The sequence below is a fragment of the Eschrichtius robustus genome, chromosome 12 (genome assembly GCF_028021215.1).
Source record: "Eschrichtius robustus isolate mEscRob2 chromosome 12, mEscRob2.pri, whole genome shotgun sequence".
Lineage (NCBI taxonomy): Eukaryota > Metazoa > Chordata > Mammalia > Artiodactyla > Eschrichtiidae > Eschrichtius > Eschrichtius robustus.
In genome coordinates this window covers 106,789,516-106,807,843 of record NC_090835.1, presented here as the reverse complement: position 1 = coordinate 106,807,843, position 18,328 = coordinate 106,789,516, and the positions used below count along the sequence as shown (strand labels likewise).

Genomic DNA, 18,328 nt, shown 5'->3' with positions numbered 1-18,328 from the left:
AATCTAATGTAATTGTACTTACACTTTTATTCTCTTCCCAGACTATGCAAGGACATTTGAACTTTTACATCCATTTTCTTCCCCAACTGCTATGCTATATTTTAATTCTGTATATATTTGAAGGTCTATAGACATTATTACTGTTGTTTAATATTGTCAATATTTGTTTAAATTTACCATATTTACAGTTTTTTTCTTCCTCTTTATTCTTTCCTATAACTCTGACATTCCTTCTCCATAAAGAATATCCTCTAGAATTTTTTTTGAGTCTGCTGGTGGTGAACTCTCAGTTTTTGTTTGTCTGAAAAAATCTTGAGGGATATTTTTACTGGGTGTGGAATAAATCTAGGTTGGCAGGGTTTTCTGTTGCTATTTTCCCCAACATATTAAAAGAATCATTCTGTGATCTTCTGGCTTTCCTCATTTCTGTTGATACATGTGTTATCTTTCTAACCACTGCTCCTGTGATGGTACTTTGTCCTTTTCCTTTGGTTGTTTTAACTGTTTTCTGATCATCTCTTAGTCTTTGGATTTCTGCTGTTTCACTGGATGCATCTAGAGATGTGTGTCTCTGTAGTATCCTGCTTGGGGCTTGAGCGGGACTTGGAGAATCTGTGAATTGATGTCGTATCAGTTTGGAACCCTCACGTTGATTGTTAGCTCTTTAACCATTATTCTGCCCCACTCTGTCTCTTTTTTTCTCTTTTCCTGTGGAGTGTCTTCTTACTGACTCATTTGAGTTTTTTATCTTCCCTTTTGTATTTTTCCATCCTTTCGTCTTTCTGGATTTTATTTATTACATTTTTCTTTCTGGAAGAAATTATGATTTCTCCTGACCATGACAATTCAGTTTCTCTCTTTTGCTATATCTAATTTGCTAATAAATCTTATCTATTTTTTTCTTCATTCATGACTATATATTTGAGCTCTGGAATTTCTATTTCATTTTTATTCAAAGATGCAGTGTCTCTTTTAGGTTTCCAGTTTTCTGCTGAAATGTTTAACCTTGTCTTTTGTCATCTTGATCATCGTGTTGTTTTATAATTTGTGTGTGATGATTCTAATATTTGGGGCCCCCAGTACTTCTGTTTCTATTGTCTGGGGGTTTTTTTGGGGAGGTGGGACTGTTTTTTTGCTTTTTATCTTTTTTTGCTGGTTTTAATATACGTTGTCATGGCCCTTCACCCATTCAGTTATCTTTGATTGTATGCTGGGTGTTGTATAAGAAAAGCTGATTAAAAAAAATCATTTGAGGTTTGTGGGTAATCTTTCCCCAGAGATGATTTTTGTTTGCTTCTGCCATATGCCTCTGGGTTTTAGCAAACCAGGATGAATGTAATCCAATTCTAGGGGCTGGAATTTTCCAGGCTGTCCGACGACTTATAGCAGGGCTGCATTCCGAGACGGTTCACTCATACCTGTAGGGTGTCAAACAAAAGCACGGGAGGTATAATGGGGCCCCCGCCCTTGACAGGTCCAAACTCAGCCTACCTAGCCTAGAACATTGCCAAAATCCCCGCTTCACACCTCATTTCTCTCTTTTGGATTGGGAAATGCATATGGGGCAAAAGTGATTTCCAACTGCGCCAGTTTCTCCTGGATCTTGGCCCAGTAATTCGTCATGATCATGTCAACCTTCCTCCTATGGGCTGATGCTTATTTTGTTTGGTTGGTTTTTCAGTTGGTCTTAGGAGGTTTGAGTTACCTAGTTCACCATTATGAGAAGTAGACGTTTTCCACATAAAATATGAACTGGGGGACTTCCCTGGTGGTCCAGTGGTTTGGCCTCCACGCTTTCACTGCTGAGGGCCCAGGTTCAATCCCTGGCTGGGGAGCCAAGATTCCACGTGCCGCATGCAGGGAGGCCAAAAGAAAAAAAGAAAGAAAGAAAGAATTGGATCTAGTCTCTGCTCTTGAATTTACTAGTTTTTCTGATTTCAACAACTGACTGGTAGTCCGTGGGCCTGTTCCCTCAAATACAAAACAGAGGGTTTGAGCAGATTGGCTTGGAGCCCATGTAACTTGATTAACACGATTTAGTCTAAATCACTGAGTAGATTTTAGGGCGAGGAGGCAAAGGGAGGCGTAGCAGAATGCAGTGACCGTGGCTTTTCTTGTTGTCCCCATAGCTAAAAGCACCTGGGATATGGCAGGTGCTAGTAAGTATCTTAAGAAAAAAAGAAGGAAGAAATGCTTGCCAACATGAGATTTGCTGAAATTTTGTTTTGTGCTGTGGAGTCACTCCCTATCAGCACAGACGTGATCGTTGGTCAGGCCAAGAACCCCCTTTTGCAGTCTTGGCTTGTCTGAGATCAGGGAGAAACAAGAAGAGGACTGAGGTCAGTCTGGTTTGCAGAATCTTAGGAAACTTTATTAACCAGCCCAGCAGCTTTGTGGGAGCACAGAGATGCAGCATTTCACGCCCCTTCCAAGGAGTGCATTGACAAAGGGTTATATTAATCAGAGTACATCCTCACCCCATCTCCCACCACAGCGTTGCACAAAGCCGTCCCATTACCATAAAAACCTGTACCATATTATGGACGTCAAGAGCCTTTATCAGAAAACACGGCAGAAGCCGGTTAACAGTGAGATCCCTGCGCCACCTCTTTGCTTAATAGTATCTCCTACGACATTTTTCTTTTTGTCATTCCTTGGCATCTTTCATGGTAAGACACCTACTGCTTGATTCCTTGTGATCCCACACCAACTCATATCAGGAGGGAAAAGGCAGAACAAAAAATGGGAGGGGTTAGGTTATCACCAGGTGGCTCTTTGATAGTTTGAAACCTGGAGGGCTGTAATGGGATACAAATCCTGCAGAACACAGGGTCAGAGACATTGCCAAGGCAAGTCTGTCTTCATAACGCAGACCCTTAATTGGGGCGCTCTGCGGTATTTCAATTGAATATCTGTTTTTAAGCCTCCCTTCAACAATCAGGGTGTCTCTATATTACGGCTTCCAAAAGTCTATCTGTAAAACAGATGACAGAGTGACCGTGTTCCCCCCGGCTCTCAGGAAAGTATAGCAACTTCATAGATTTCTGCGTTGTCAAGAATCGTCTGATTTTTTCTTTCTTTTTTTAACTTGATGCATTCGAAAGAAATGACTGGATTTTTTTAGCATAAAAAAAGAAGAACAGATACCCATGCCAAGTTAATGGGTGTAACCAGCCAACAGAACTGAGCTTACAAAAGAGATTAAAGATTCATTTTTGGATAGTAGTTTTACTGGTAAAGATCTATGAAAATGGTCACCATTGAAAGGGCAGGTAAAACGCTCCAAGCTTGACCTTGTATTTCTAGTCTCTATGGGGAAGAAAGTCTGCCAAGGAACAGGATGTTAGCGGAGGGATTGTGCCGAATGAAGAAAATGAACGGATGGTCGGCAGTGAAATCCTCCTCTGGCATCAGCATGGCAAAGGTGGCCACGTTCGCGGTGGCAGCCACCGCCTCCGTGCCCTCCTCGTTCACTTCCACAAAGGACTGGTGGACCACCTTCGATATGAAGAGGCCTCTGGCTCCCGACATGCCGGACAGGTCAGCCTTGCTACTGAAGAGCTCCTGCACACCCAGGCAGGCCAGTGGAGTGCTGAGCTCATAGCTCTCCTCCAGCCTAAACCTGGGCAACTGGACGTTGACCTCAAGGAGATCCAGATTCTCGGGTCTGGTCCACTCATGCAGCTTTTCCAAAGTCAGCTGTTGCTCAATCTGGATTCAGAGTGGGCAAAAAGAAGGGCTGAAATCATGTGATGTAAGTAAGTTAATGAAGCATTGTTTGAATGAATGGGCCCATCATATCAGCTGCTCACTAGTTTCCTTCATGTTTTGTACCATAACAGATTCCATTTGGAGGATTTCATTTCTTTCTGGCTATTGGTGATAATGAACCGAGCTGTGTTCCAAGGCACCAATGGCCCATCCACCCAGGGCTCACCAAGCCCCTGCCACACTGGATCACTGGCCATCCCGGCTAAAATCACCCTAACTGCTCGAGTGATGCAAGAGGATATTTTAAAGCTTTCTTCCATTTATTTTATTCTGTTTATTCTGAACCCCAGTGATCACTGTGGTGATCTGTGAACCTCACACAGCTGAAGTTATCTCTAATAGATTTAGCTCATTGGTAAAAACAGAAATGGACCTAGTTCCTCATCTAAAATGGGATCACAGTAGTACGTACTTGGAGCACCGTAAGTGCTGAATGAGTCACGCTATACAAGCGCTGCGTAACGTCAGCTACTGTCGTTACTATTATTGCTGCTACTGCACTGGAACAGAAGCACGTTCCACTTTTCTACTGATGCTGGTAATTCCAGACTTCCTTTTTTATAATCAGGAACGAACAAATATGGAAATACAATTGAAAGAAGGAACACACTGGTTTTAGCTTATGCTCTAGAGTTGCAAATGGCTAATATTAAACGCCTTCCAATAGCAAGTTTGGTCGGGGATGGGGAGGGGAAAAGCACACAACAGGCCAGAGACACTGAAGAAAAACCTCACTCTTCACAGTTTTGCTTCTTCCTGGTCCTGGCAAGAGATACCATTGCCTTTAAATGACAAATAACAGAAACCGCAGGCAAAGTTCAGGTTAGGAAGTGGGCTTATCTCTCAGACTAAAAGGTCACATGGATCTTTTTCTGTCATGTAGCAATTGGACATTTAATGCACAATCTACGTGGATTGGGGTGAGAATGAGCAGATTTTATAGCACATGGTGAAACTATATACTATAATGTTTGAGGGTTTTTAATTTTAAAAAATTGTTTTAATGAAACAGTCCTCATTTATGGCACGTTCCTCTAAAGTTCATCTAAGGGAGTCTCCACGAGCTGCCACTGGCCAGCGTTATACTCGGTCTGTACCTTAGATGTTCCCGCCACGTTGTACACTGATAGTAGGTGAACATTTAAATGTGGGGCTTCCATGAAAAGGAACGAAACTGAGTTATCTGTAGTGAGGTGGATGGACCTAGAGTCTGTCACACAGAGTGAAGTAAGTCAGAGAGAGAAAAACAAATACCGTACGCTAAGGCATATGTATGGAATCTAAAAAAGCGGTACTGATGAACCTAGGGGCAGGGCAGGCATAAAGACGCAGACATAGAGAACGGACTTGAGGACACAGGGAGGGGGAAGGGGAAACTGGGACGAAGTGAGAGAGTGGCATGGACATATATACACTACCAAACGTAAAATAGATAGCTAGTGGGAAGCAGCCGCATAGCACAGGGAGACCAGCTCGGTGCTTTGTGACCACCTAGAGGGGTGGGATAGGGAGGCAGGGAGGGAGATGGAAGAGGGAGGGGATATGGGGATATATGTATACGTATAGATGATTCACTTTGTTATACAGCAGCAACTAACACAACAATGTGAAGCAATTATACTCCAATAAAGATATTTTAAAAAGTACAATAAAAAAATAAATAAATAAAATTATATGCGCAGGAAAAAAAAAGTTCTCATCACAAGAAAACAAATTATAACTATGTGTGGTGATGGATGTTAACTAGACTTATTATGGTAATCATTTCATAATATATGCATTTATAGAATCATTATGTTGTACTCCTGAAACTAACATAATGTTACATGTCATTATACCTCAATAATAACAGTCTCTATAAACATAAATAGATAAATAAATATATGTGGAGCTTCTCAGTGGTACATGTGGATGGGCTACTTTACAAAGGAGTGACAGGAAACTGGGAAGGAACACCGGGTCACCTCACTAAACAAAGAACAAGCACCTACACCTGACACACACACACACACACACACACACACACACACACACAGGGTCCGCGCATCACTCGGGGAGGGGGGGGGGGCCGCACCTTCTTCAGACCCGTGGACTCGTCCTGGATGTCATCCGGCAGCAGGATGACCATGCTGAGGTCCTCACCCTGGTAGGGCAGTTCCAGCACCCGGCACTTAAGGTCCTTGATGTAGCCAAACGGAAATTTCTTCTTCTGATACATCATTTTCACTGTTTTTGTGTCTTTCTGAACAATTAAAACACAGATCACTAACATTGTTGTCAGCGTGGCTTTAGAGCACACAGTCATCTAGACGGTCACCTCCCCTCACCTTATTCAGTCTGAAAGGTGCATCTTTTGTGGCCTCCATCATGAATTTCTCCTGCCAGTTTCCTTTGAAATAGATGGCATTCACCAGCACCAGCTTAGTCATGCTATCAACCGTACCTGAGGCCAACAGCTCTGGAATTTTCCCTAAAAAGACAAAGTTAGCTTTTTAAAAATCCACCTGTCAGAATTCCAAATTTGAACTGACCTTTGATTAGCAATGAAATGCAACTCAAATGCTTCCTTCTATTTAATTTCCTTTAACATGGTACTAAGTTAGCCAAGCCCCCTGGGGTGCTTCTACTTTAAATAAACCAACTCGAGGGGCAGATCAGGGTGACACAAACTGCCCCCAAAGGGCCGATGCTTCAAAACAAGTCAATTGTTTAAAGGCTAAAAGCAGGAAAATTCTTCTTTTCTGGAATGTGTGATAAACAGTGGGCCTCATTTTGTGACTGGCCATTCTCTTTCAGGAAAAGAAAAATTTCTTAACCAAAATGTTTTTAGTCACTAATAAATAAATCCCTTCTTCAAATCTTCCAAGTTAGATGCCTAACTCTCACAGGAAAGCTTTTAACAAGTATCCAAAAGGCAGGACAGTTCCTCCCCTGAAACACAGGACCCACTCATGATGGGGCATGGCCGTGACAGTCCCTTATGGAAGGAACACAGGTGTCCTGTGGGTGCTTCAACCGTTCCGTGACTACGACAGAAACACAAACCAGAAAAATGGCCTGAGGAGACTCAGCCCCACCTCCCGACCCTGGTTTCTTCGACAAGATGTTGGCAAAAAGTATTTATGACCACAGCGGCTTGTAAATATTGATTCACAAGATTTTCATCTCTTTTAGTCTACATTCAATGTTAGTTTTCATTTTAAAATGTAGTTTGGGGAACTTATGGGTAGAAAACATTTAGTGTCTTCAGTTGAATCATGTTTACATTTCCACTTTGAGGAATTCCTACATTTGAAAGCTGTCTGGGGACATCCCCCCGTGGCGCAGTGGTTAAGAATCCGCCTGCCAATGCAGGAGACTAAGGGTTCGAGCCCTGGTCCAGGAAGATCCCACATGCCGCGGAGCAACTAAGCCCGTGCGCCACAACTACTGAGCCTGCGTGCTACAACCACTGAAGCCCGTGAGCCTAGAGCCCGTGCTCTGCAACAAGAGAAGCCACCGCAATGAGAAGCCCGCGCACCGCAACGAAGAGTAGCGCCGCTTGCCTCAACTAGAGAAAGCCTGCGCGCAGCAACGAAGACCCAACACAGCCAAAAATAAATAAATAAAATAAATAAATGTATTTAAAAAGGAAGGAAGGAAAGAAAGAAAGAAAACGAAAGAAAGAGAGAAAGAAGGCAAGCTGTCTGGCCCTGGGCAGTGCAAGGTGGACCCCAGGGTCAGGCTGAGGGGCTAGGGAAGGGGAGAGGGGGTCACCTGCAAGGGGGAGGCGGGGGGAGGCGGGAGGAGGAAGGAAGCATCAGTGTGTACGACCAGGGCTGCCCTCGCTCACCTTCCGTCTGCCCTTTGACCCACTCGTTTATGGCCTTCCTTGCGTCTTCGGTGGCCTGCAGAAAATCCACACTGGCCAGTTCAGCACCGTACATTTTCTGAGTTGAAGCTAAGAACTCCTGTTTAAGAAAAAAAAAAAAAAAAGGAAATGTGAGTAACTCCTACTCCATACAGAAATGGTTTTCTAAAATCCTTAAAAGCAACGGAAATTGTCCCAAAAGGCATACTTCATTGTAACAAAAAAAATTCTAACCCTTCTACTTTTTTTAGTATAGTGAAAAACACATAGCATTCAATTGACGATCTTAAGCACTTTTAAGTGTACAGTTCAGTAGTTTCAGTGTTGTATAAAATTTACCAATTCCTGGGGACTTCCCTGGTGCTCCAGTGGTTAAGACTCTGTGCTTCCACTGCGGGGGGCAGGGGTTCAATCCCTGGTCAGGGAACTAAGATCCCACATGCCACGCGGCACAGCCCAAATAAAATAAAACAAAATTTACCAATTCTTTTCTACCCCTTGACTAACATTTTCATAAACAAGCAAATACTGATTGTACTTGAAAGTGAATTATGGAATTCACTCTTGCTTTAGCAAAACAGCCAGGATCAATCTTTTCACTGTGGAGACTAGAAAATGAAATCACATCCATTTATGGGAATACTGTCTGTTGTGTTTTCATTCTAGATCATTTTTCTGAATGTTTATAAAAATTAAAGCTGACTTCTGTGACTTGATTGTGCTGGAAAAAAGTCTGCCTTGTCTAGTCAGTTTTGGAACATGAAGAGCAAAGTACTTACAGGGAGGAAATCATAGCTTTTCTCTCCAAATAACCTATTAGCAAGTTTCAGAATATAGGGAGCTCCATGTTTGTTGATATCAGCATTCAAACTCTGAAATCTTGAATGAATCTCCTCAACCCCTTTGAAATAGAGAGCCTAAAAGAAAGAAAACATTATTTCTATAACCATTTATTTTGAAATTATAAGCTGGTTCCTTGGCATTTGCTGCCATCAAATTAAATTAATATTACTAATTATTGATGATCCCCAGCCATCATCATTTTTCATTTTTTATTGGAGAACATCATTAGTCACTTTTCGTTGGAGAACAAGTAATAATAGAAAATCCAAAATGTATAGCTTGGTGAAACATAGTAAGTATATTGGAAACTGTTTTCCCATCACTTTTTTGTTATAATTATAGTTCCACAAATAGGAGTGGTTAACAAGCTAAATATTTATACAAGTCTGCTTTTTTCCCAAAAAATCATAAGTGGTACGTTCATATGTATATTCTATACAAATATAATTTTACTGAAAGTTCTCAGAAATAAACAGTAAAAATAAGAATCATCAGCTATGTAAGTACACAAAGATAGTACAGATTGAGAGGTTTCTATTTTTTTTAATTGCACTACTGGCATCAGTAACTCACTTACTTAAAAATAATTTCTTTAAACTTAACATGGCGCAAAGTTTAATTCCCATACATCAGTTACATCTAGAGTCCCTTTATGGTTTTATGAGGCCTGGGCTGGTTCCTTGCTTTTAAGGACAAGAAACGAACCTCCACCCTGTACAAAGTCCAGTTACTCACTGAGATATGGAATGTGTGTGGGGGTGCTGTGACGGATCTCTTTAGTGGGAATGGGGGTAAAAACTTAAGGCTGTTCTTTACTGAGCTTATAAAGTTCCTGGAAAGCCTCAAAACAGAAGCTCAGATTACCTTGCAAGGGACGACTAACAGTGATTAGTACCGGGGTTTTTTTTTAAAGTGGATTTTTGAAAACTTTCAAATGCTTTTGTATCTGCAGTGATGAAAAAGGTTGGTTTTTCCTAAAGTAAAGAAATAGAAGCTTTGCAGCTGGAACAGGCCCATAAACGTGAATCCGGGCTGGACCTTCCCTGGCTCTAAGTGCAGCGTAATCTGTGACCCGTGTGTTAGAAAGACCTTCACTTTCACCCCTCTTTTCAAGGAAAGCCAGAGTTCCCCGCTCAGCATAAAGCAGGCCCCGCACGCAGGTGCCCTCCACACCCACCAAGGAGAGGCAGGGCCCTCAGCATCCCCGCCCCCTCTCCCTGCAGGGCCCTCCTGCTCACACAGGAACGGGGGTCACAGCCCACCAGGGCACACCTGGTGCCAGGCCCAGGGGTAGGAACACGGAGTCACAGGCTCTCGTGTCCCCTTGACTTCTCGACTAGGTGTCATTATGCTCAAAAGTATCAAGACACAGCCGACATTATGTGAGTAGCTGAGCACCACAGGCAAAGCAGAAACTGGACAGTCCTGGGCGGGGGAGGACGTGGCTTACAGGAAAGCCGTGCAGACTCGTTGCTGGAACAGAAGCAGCGCACAGCGGGGGGCTGTCAGCTTTCTTCCTGCTCCGGCCTCAGTCCCACAAAAAACAGAGCCTGGCACATCGCAGGTGCTCAGTACAGACTGGATCATGAATGACAGCCTGCATCCCAGTGGATTTTTCCTGGGGCTTTTTCTGAAAGTCTGACTTCATGAAGTATAATATATAATATAACACACAATGCTGAACACTGAAATACAGTTTTCTACAAATGCGCTGCAAGAGCTCAAAGGCACAACTTTCTGGTACGGTCTGTGGTAGGCACCAACTGGGAAAGCTAGTTTCTGCTGACCTTGGACACCTGCGCTGCAGTATTGCCTCTGGCCCCCAGAAAGGTCATGGCCAGCGCTGATGAAATGCTGAAGGGGGAGATGAAGATGTTGCCGGCAGGATCGCTCTTGTTCAGGGTGCGGAACAGGTCCAAGGCGAAGCGGGTGTTTGCTGTGCTCAGCTGCTCCATGGTGAGGCTGCAACACAGAGCAGAGAACCGAGCTGCCCCCTGCCACACCAGCGAACGAGCAATGCCACTTCCCTATCTCCTCCTCAACTCAGGCCAGCCACTCTGAGATACCCTGAAACGAACCTGTACTTTCTCTCTCCCTCTCTGTCTCTCTCTCGCGGAGGGCAAGAACACTCCACGTGCGCAAATGTGGGAGCTTGGGGCGACTGGCCAAGGATTCAGCAGTGACAGGGGATCAGGACTCTATGTCCTAAAGGGCCCTGGCCGTGCAGACAGGTGCATCTGGGCCCTTCCCCACCACACGTGGGAGCACACACTTCCCACCCTCCGTTCAAGTCTCTGATTCATTTGAGCCATGAATCCACTGCCCACTTTTACCTGAAAAAGAATGTTTCTATTAGAAAATCATAGCTACCTGCTACTCATTAAAGCAAATTCCAGGGGCTTCCCTGGTGGCGCAGTGGTTGAGAATCTGCCTGCCAACGCAGGGGACACAGGTTCGAGCCCTGGTCTGGGAAGATCCCATATGCCGCAGAGCAACTAGGCCCGTGAGCCACAACTACTGAGCCTGCGCTCTAGAGCCCGCGAGCCACAACTACTGAAGCCCGTGTGCCACAACTACTGAAGCCTGAGCGTCTGGAGCCTGTGCTCCGCAACAAGAGAGGCCGCGACAGTGAAAGGCCCGCGCACCGCGATGAAGAGTGGCCCCCACTTGCCACAACTAGAGAAAGCCCTCGCATAGAAACGAAGACCCAACACAGCCCAAAAAATTAAATAAATAAATAAAAGTCAGGAGCTCTTTAAAAAAAAAAAAAGCAAATTCCAGCAAAAGAGACAGAAGTATCCTCATTTTTGAGATTCACTTGCTGGTGTTTAGAGAGGTCCCCAGTCTCACAGCTGGTGAAGGATATGAGAGTGGGAACCCAACACAGGCCCCGGGGTCAGGCCGGGCAGCCGGACAAGGAGAAGGTGACAAGTATCCTCTGTCACTCCTGCGGGCAGGGAGGGTCTGCAGGTGAAGCACCTGGCCTTGCGCTCAGCTCAGCCATGCACTCTCCCCACCTGACCTCGACTCTCAGCGCACATACAGCCGAGGAAGAGGAACAGTCGTGCTGGCTGCCCGGCGTGTAAGTCCTAAGTTGAATTATTACTGTTGTTGCTGATAAATAATCTCTAGGATCGCACTGGCCTCCCTTCCCTGCCTCCAGCCGCAGAAAGGAGAAGCCGCTCCACCGGGGCTGCCTGGAAACCGTCACAGAGAGAGAAACATTCTGGACTCGCTTCGGCTTCGGCTTCCGCCTTCGGGCCCCAGGGAGCGACCTCTGTCGGCCGCAGGCCGCCCGGCCTAGCTCCGGGGACGCGGCGCCGGGGACCCCGGGCGGGGCGCAGGGCAGGTGGCGGTAACCACCGGACTCGGGGACCCCGCGGGGCGCACGGCGGGGCGGGGTGACCACCGGACGCGGGGACCCCGCGGGGCGGACGGCGGGGCGGACGGCGGGGCGGGGTGACCACCGGACGCGGGGACCCCGCGGGGCGGACGGCGGGGCGGACGGCGGGGCGGGGTGACCACCGGACACGGGGACCCCGCGGGGCGCACGGCGGGGCGGGGTGACCACCGGACGCGGGACCCCGCGGGGTGCTCGCGGATCGGAGCCTCCCCCGCCCGGCCCAGATGCCTGCCCGGCCTTACCCGCTGCTCGGCTGCCTGCGAGGTCGGGGGAGAACGCCGAGCGCGGCCCTTATAGCGGCGGAAGGGAGTGGCGCCGGCAGGCGGGGGCGGCGCGGGTGGGCAGGGCGGCCCTGCCCCGGGATGATTTACTTCCTAGGAGTCGGGGCTGCGGCTGGGCGGGGCACAGGGCGGGCGAGCGGGGCTCCACGCGGCGCGCTCGCGGGGGCCCAGCACCTCTCTGAGTTCCAGGCAAACTCAGCTCTCCGTAAAGGAGCTGATGGACTATTTCCTACTCAGGTGTGAATGACTGAGATGACAAGGTGCCACCTCTTAGAGGGCAAAGCAGCCTCTTTGGAATCTTATCCAAACACTCCGAACTCCGGGTTACTGGGGGCTGGGGGGAGTGTGAGGAGGGGCCTCTAGGGTGAGATAAAACAGAATCAGTTCCAAACAGCATCCTTGATTCACTGTCCCTCAGGAACCCATGAGTTCAGCCCCAAGACCCCCCTGGCAAGTGATGACCCCACCAGGCTGGGTCAACTCACATACCCGACGCACACCATGAGAACGCCCATCCGTGTGAATAAAGTATTTCTCACCCATTATACTAAAATGTAAACTGATCAGTTTTTCCCCTATATGTAACGTTAAAGTAGAATGACTATCGTTGAAGAATAAAAGCAGTAACTCTTTCTGTGAGGTCTTCCCCCCGCCCCCTCTTTAAATGCCTGGGTATGTAATTTCACCAAAATTGATAGTACTTGAGGGTATGTAATAATTCTGCATTCTTGAAACTTCTCCCGTGCTTTTTTGCAAATCTCAACATGAAAAGGGGACAAAGGAAAAATCCTATTTTTAAATTAGTATGGATAATACAGTGTAAATAGGTTTGTAGATCTTTTTGACTCTGAGAATTTGTTTATAAGGGGCAGAGAAGACCCAGTAATGAGAGATAAAAATACTCTCTATAGTTTTTTTAAAAAGTAGTAAGACTTTAATAACTAAGATTGTAGAGTGTTTTACAGCTGATTGGAATAAAGAAACCAACATTTATTGAAAGCCAGTCATAGTTAAGTTGAGTGGTTTGATAAAACCGGTAACGTCTCCACCATCTCTCAGAGAGCTAGAGACGCCTCATCAGCTTCCAGCAAGAGGTCGGTGTGAGGAAGCCGAGAGAAAGAGGCTACGCTGTAAAGCTGTTAAATTAAAATCCCAGACACGTAAACCAAGGAAAAACGGGTTCTGAATTTTCTTTTTTCTCCTAACATTTTGTATTTGTACTCACCTGGAGTTAGTAATCTGAGTCAAATATGAAATGAAACCACTTCCTAAATCAATACATTTACTGTATAAAGTTCGGACAGAAGGGACTTTATACACCAATCATCCATCAATCCGCGTGCTGTGCAAGGTCGAGGCAGAGTGACCACTCTGTGCGCTCTTGCGGCTTCAGAGTGTAAACGGCCCCTGACCAAGGTCACACAGAGATTCTCGGACACGCAGGATGGCACGTCCCGTGCTGTGCAATGTTGGGCTTATCTGCTCAGCTCGAAGGTGTGGTACCCCGGCTAGATCAGCGATTTCGACCCCTGGGACAGACCCAACAGAATGCGTGTGAGGACGGGCGCCCAGAGACATGCGCAAGCATGTTCATAACAGCGGGATTTGAGTCAGGTGCAAGCAGAAGAATGGAGAAATCATACAGCAGAACAGCGTACAACAGCGGAAATGAACAAACCGCGGCAACGCACAGCGACTTGGCTGCATGTCCAAGCGCACTGCAAAAGGAGAACACGCACGCAGCGGTGTGAGCTGTGTGCTTCTGGTTACACAGAGTTCAGAAACGCAGAACCAACCCGTGGGGTTAGAGGTCAGGAGAGAAGGGGACCCTTGGGGAGGAAGGCAGATTGCACTGACTACATTTTCCTATGTTCTGTTTCCTTGATGCTCTGGCATCATGCTCTTGATCCTGGAGAGACTGCGAACCCAGGGCAGGCGGGTTCCCAGAGATGGGGAACGACTCCGCTGCAAGTGCACTTTGACATACAAACCAACCAGCTCAGTGACCTCACTCTCAACTCTCTCCTTTATCAAAGCCCCACCGGCCCTAAACCACCCCAGCACCAGGCAGCTAGAGCCCACCCGCATAGCCCGAGCCCACCAAAATGATCCAAACTATCCAGTCCAGTCCCAAGCTTACCCAGTGCACCGACCGTGTCTTGCCTGTTCCTTCCTGCAAGAGCCCAAATAAAGGCCCCAATAAAGGCCCCACCACCTCTGCTCTCTCCTCCTCTGCTTCCTGGCCCACCTGGGTGCTTCCCAGGTCCCACGCGATGTGGCGTATCATCGTGTGCCTCCTATCCCTGGGGATCTGTGCCTATAAACCTCCTTCATGACACTCACATCCATGTCAGCTGCCGGGGGGCTGGATTAGAGCAAATCCCCAGTTCATTTTTAACACAAGGGTTGTGAGTGGGAGTGGCTTGGGCAGGGGAGGGCTTCTGGGGTGCTGCTTACCTGCCATGTCTTGACATGGGTGGTTACACAGGTGTATTGATTTTGTGATAATGCACTGAGTTGTACACATAAATTGTGTGCTTTGCTGCATGTATGTTATACTTTAACAGAAATCAGTACAAAGTAGCAACAAAACACACTGAACATAGGTAATTATTTCCTGTCTCTCCCCCTCCCACCCTTACCCTCCGACCAGGATTAGTCAGCTTGAAGCTGGTCGGGGCCCTTTGCCACCCAGCATCTCCACTCCCCTAACTGTGCTGGCTGTGTCCGAGGGACTCAGAGGAGCTAGTGACCCCCTGCCCTTCCTGTTCTCCTACACCCAGCCACAAGCAAATCCCCAAATCCAGGTAAGAAGTGTCCTGTCTACTCTCATGTGGGGACATGTCAGTCCTTGGTTCAAGGTGCCAAATGAAAAAGGTGCCGTATAAATTTTTCCAAGATCCACAGCTAGGTTCGTAAAATCCACGGGAAGGAGAAAATCCCAAACAGGCACCAATAGATGTTTGAGAACTAATCGTCCTTATGTTACTGACCTCAAGATTAATTGTACTGTGGTTAGGGAACATGATCTCTATACTACTTCAATCGTGAGAAGTGTTTGACACTTGCTTAATGACCCAGTATATGGTCAATTTTTGTAAATACCCCTTGTATTCAGATACGTCCTAAATCCATTAGGGGCAGTGTTCTCTATATGACCATTAGGATGAGCGCACTAATCATTTTATCCAACTCTGTACTTAGATTCACTACGCATGTTTAGCAAGATAATGACTAAATACCAGTATTTCTATCAAAAAACAGAAAATGAAATTAAAAGAAAAATACCACTTAAAATAGCATCAAAAAAATCAAGTACCTGGAAATATAGCTAATAAAATATATGCAAAACCTCTATACAAAAAAAAATTTTTAACATTATTAACAGAAATTTTAAAAAATCTAACTGAATGAATATATCACGTTCATTGAGTGGAACTCAATATTGTAATGATAGTCGTTTTTCTCTGACTGATTTTTTAAATCAATTCCAATCCCAATAAATATTCCAAAGAAAGGATGTGCGTTTGTGTGTGTGTATGCACTTGCGTGTGTGTGAAGCTAGGCAGGCTGAAACAGATCTTTGCAGGTACTGACATTTGATATATGACAGGTGGCAAGGCATCAGTGGGGAGATGATAGAATATTTTTAAAAAGGTAGCAGCAATTGAATATATGCAAAAAATTAAAGAAAGAAAGATGAGGAGAAAGAGAGGAGGAAGGAAGGAAGGAGGGAGGGAGGGAAGGAGGGAAGAAAGAAAGAGAGAAAGAGAGAGAAAGGAAGGAAGGAAGGAAGGAAAGAAGGAAGAGGGAAAGAAAGAAAGAAAGAAAGAAAGAAAGAAAGAAAGAAAGAAAGAAAGAAAGAAAGAAAGAAAGAAAGAAAGAAAGAAAGAAAAAGAAAGAAAGAAAGAAAGAAAGAAAGAAAGAAAGAAAGAAAGAAAGAAAGAAAGAAAGAGGGAAAGAAAGAAAGGAAGGAAAATATTCCTTACCTCACACTATACCAAAAAAATCAATGCCAAGGGTATTTAAGATCTATGAAAGCAATATGAAAAATAAAATGAAATAAACTTTTAGAAGAAAATGTAGGAGAATTTTCCATGAGTTTGGGGTAGGGAAGAAGTTTTTAAAGAAGAAAAAGAAGGCATTTACTATAAAGGGAGTGATTAATAAATCTACTACTTTAAAAATAATAATTTCTCTTTATTACCAAGACAACATTAAGACAGTTAAAAAGACAAGCCACACAACTGAAAGAGAATTGAAAGGCATACAATGGACAGACTGTTATCGTGTTTGTGTATAACTTTTACAAAGCACATTAAAAACACATTAGAAAAACCCAAGCGATGAATTTGAATAAACACTTTAAAAGAGGAAATCCAAATGGCTTATAAATGCATAAAAAGGTGTTAAATACAAACTTACAAGCTTAAAACATAACGAGATCTCTTCCACTCACATTGCCAAACAATTTTAAAATTCTGACAATTCAAAGTGTCGCCAAGAATGTAGATCCACTGGACTTCTCTCACTCCTGGGGGGATTATAAACTGGGAAAACTACTTTGGAGAATAGTCTGGTGATCATTATTCAAGTTCAGTTATTTAAGAATGTTGACCCAGCAATCCTTCTCCTAGAGAAATGTATTCACATTTACATCCTGACATTTATGGGAATGTTGGAGGTACCTTTATTGGTGAGCCCCAAAAATCAACAACAGCAGAATGGGGACATAAATTGCGATATATCCGTCCAATGGAATACTATATAGCCACAAAGATGGACAAATTGTTGCTGCATTCACGACACGGATGAAGCTCCAAAACACAAGTTGAGCAAAGAGAAGCCAGATTCAAAAGACAACATTGCAACATTATTTCATTTATAGAAATCTCAAAAGCAGGCTAAAGCAAACTGTACTGCTTAGGGATATAGCAGAAGGGTAAAACCATGGAGAAAAGCAAGGAAATTATCACAAAGTTAGAAGAGTTGTTACCTGTGGAGGGACAAGAGGAAGGGGCTGTGACCAGGGGGAGTCACGTGGCGCAGAGGCAGCTTCCTGTGCCAGGCAGATTTGATTTCTTGACCTGGGTCACCTGGTGCATGCTTTATAATTAACCGTTCAATTATCCTTACGATCTGTGCGTTACATTTCACGATAAAGCAAAAGAAGGAATGTCAAGTGATCTGCCAGATTAACATAGCTCAAAATGCCTGATAAGTTGTTGTGATTATAATTGCAAAGTCAAGTTGAGAAGTCCTTGAAGAGGCTCCTAGTGCAGGAACTGTGGGCAGACGGACGTTCCAAGGATGGGAGGGAGTGAGGAGCCTCCCATTGCCCGGATCCAGCTCGATGGTCAACCAGTGGTCACGTCCTCTCCACGACCTCCTGTGACATACATGAGGCTGGTCCCCAGCTGGAATGCTGTGTGGCAGATGCAGCCATGACAACAGCGTGCAGGAAGAGGGGAGAAGGCCGGTCCTGAAGGGGCTTGGCCAGCCCTGGCAGGGTGGCCTGAAGACGTGAGGACAGACCCTGTCCTCTGAGTGTCCACCAGGGTTGGGAGTGCTGTGCAGTAGTAGCTGGAATTCTACGGTCCTCTTGATTTTGTTCAGAAGTTTCTAGTCAGATAAAACAGGTTAGAGGGGAGACAAGCTTGCCATGCACTTGTTGCATTCAATGATGGTACAAGCTAATGTATTTAGCATTCTTATAAGAGTATGAAGACCTAAACTCATCTTGAAATACTGCCAGCCTTGAGTCAGGGTTGTCTGAAATACCAAGTCACCATGTGAAAAGCTGAGCACCCCCGGCTGTGCTCCCCAGAGCAAAATAGAATTCTAGAAAAGGAACTGGAAAAAGCAAAAATCAGACGCTCAAAACAAGGTGAATTAATGATAGAAGGTGTTACAAGGACATAGTCATTGAACGTGAATCTGATTCTAAATAGGACACACAAGAGAGTGAGCACTCCTATCCCGTCCCTCATCAGCGGACCAGTCTTGGGCCAAAAGGAGAGCGTCACCCCGTGAACACACAGTGTGTGCCCCTTTCTTCCAACCTGAGGTCCTAGAGGCACCACCTCTTCACCCCCGCCCCTCAGGGGAATGTGTGGATGCCACCAACACTGGTTCCCTCCAAGTCCTCCTGGCCGGCTTGTCCTACAAGAATAAGGGGAC

The 18,328-nt window shown here is 45.3% G+C and overlaps 1 protein-coding gene across 1 annotated transcript; it reads right to left on the bottom strand.

Moving 5' to 3' along the window:
• Positions 1-2,349: 2,349 nt before the first annotated feature.
• Positions 2,350-12,202, bottom strand: SERPINB1 (serpin family B member 1). Its single transcript, XM_068558272.1, has 7 exons — positions 12,110-12,202; positions 10,252-10,426; positions 8,401-8,538; positions 7,604-7,721; positions 6,099-6,241; positions 5,846-6,013; positions 2,350-3,711 (listed from the first exon to the last, which is right to left on the bottom strand). Exons 2-7 carry the CDS (start codon positions 10,417-10,419, stop codon positions 3,310-3,312), a joined length of 1,137 nt encoding a protein of 378 aa, XP_068414373.1. The 5' UTR covers positions 10,420-10,426; positions 12,110-12,202; the 3' UTR covers positions 2,350-3,309.
• Positions 12,203-18,328: the final 6,126 nt, after the last annotated feature.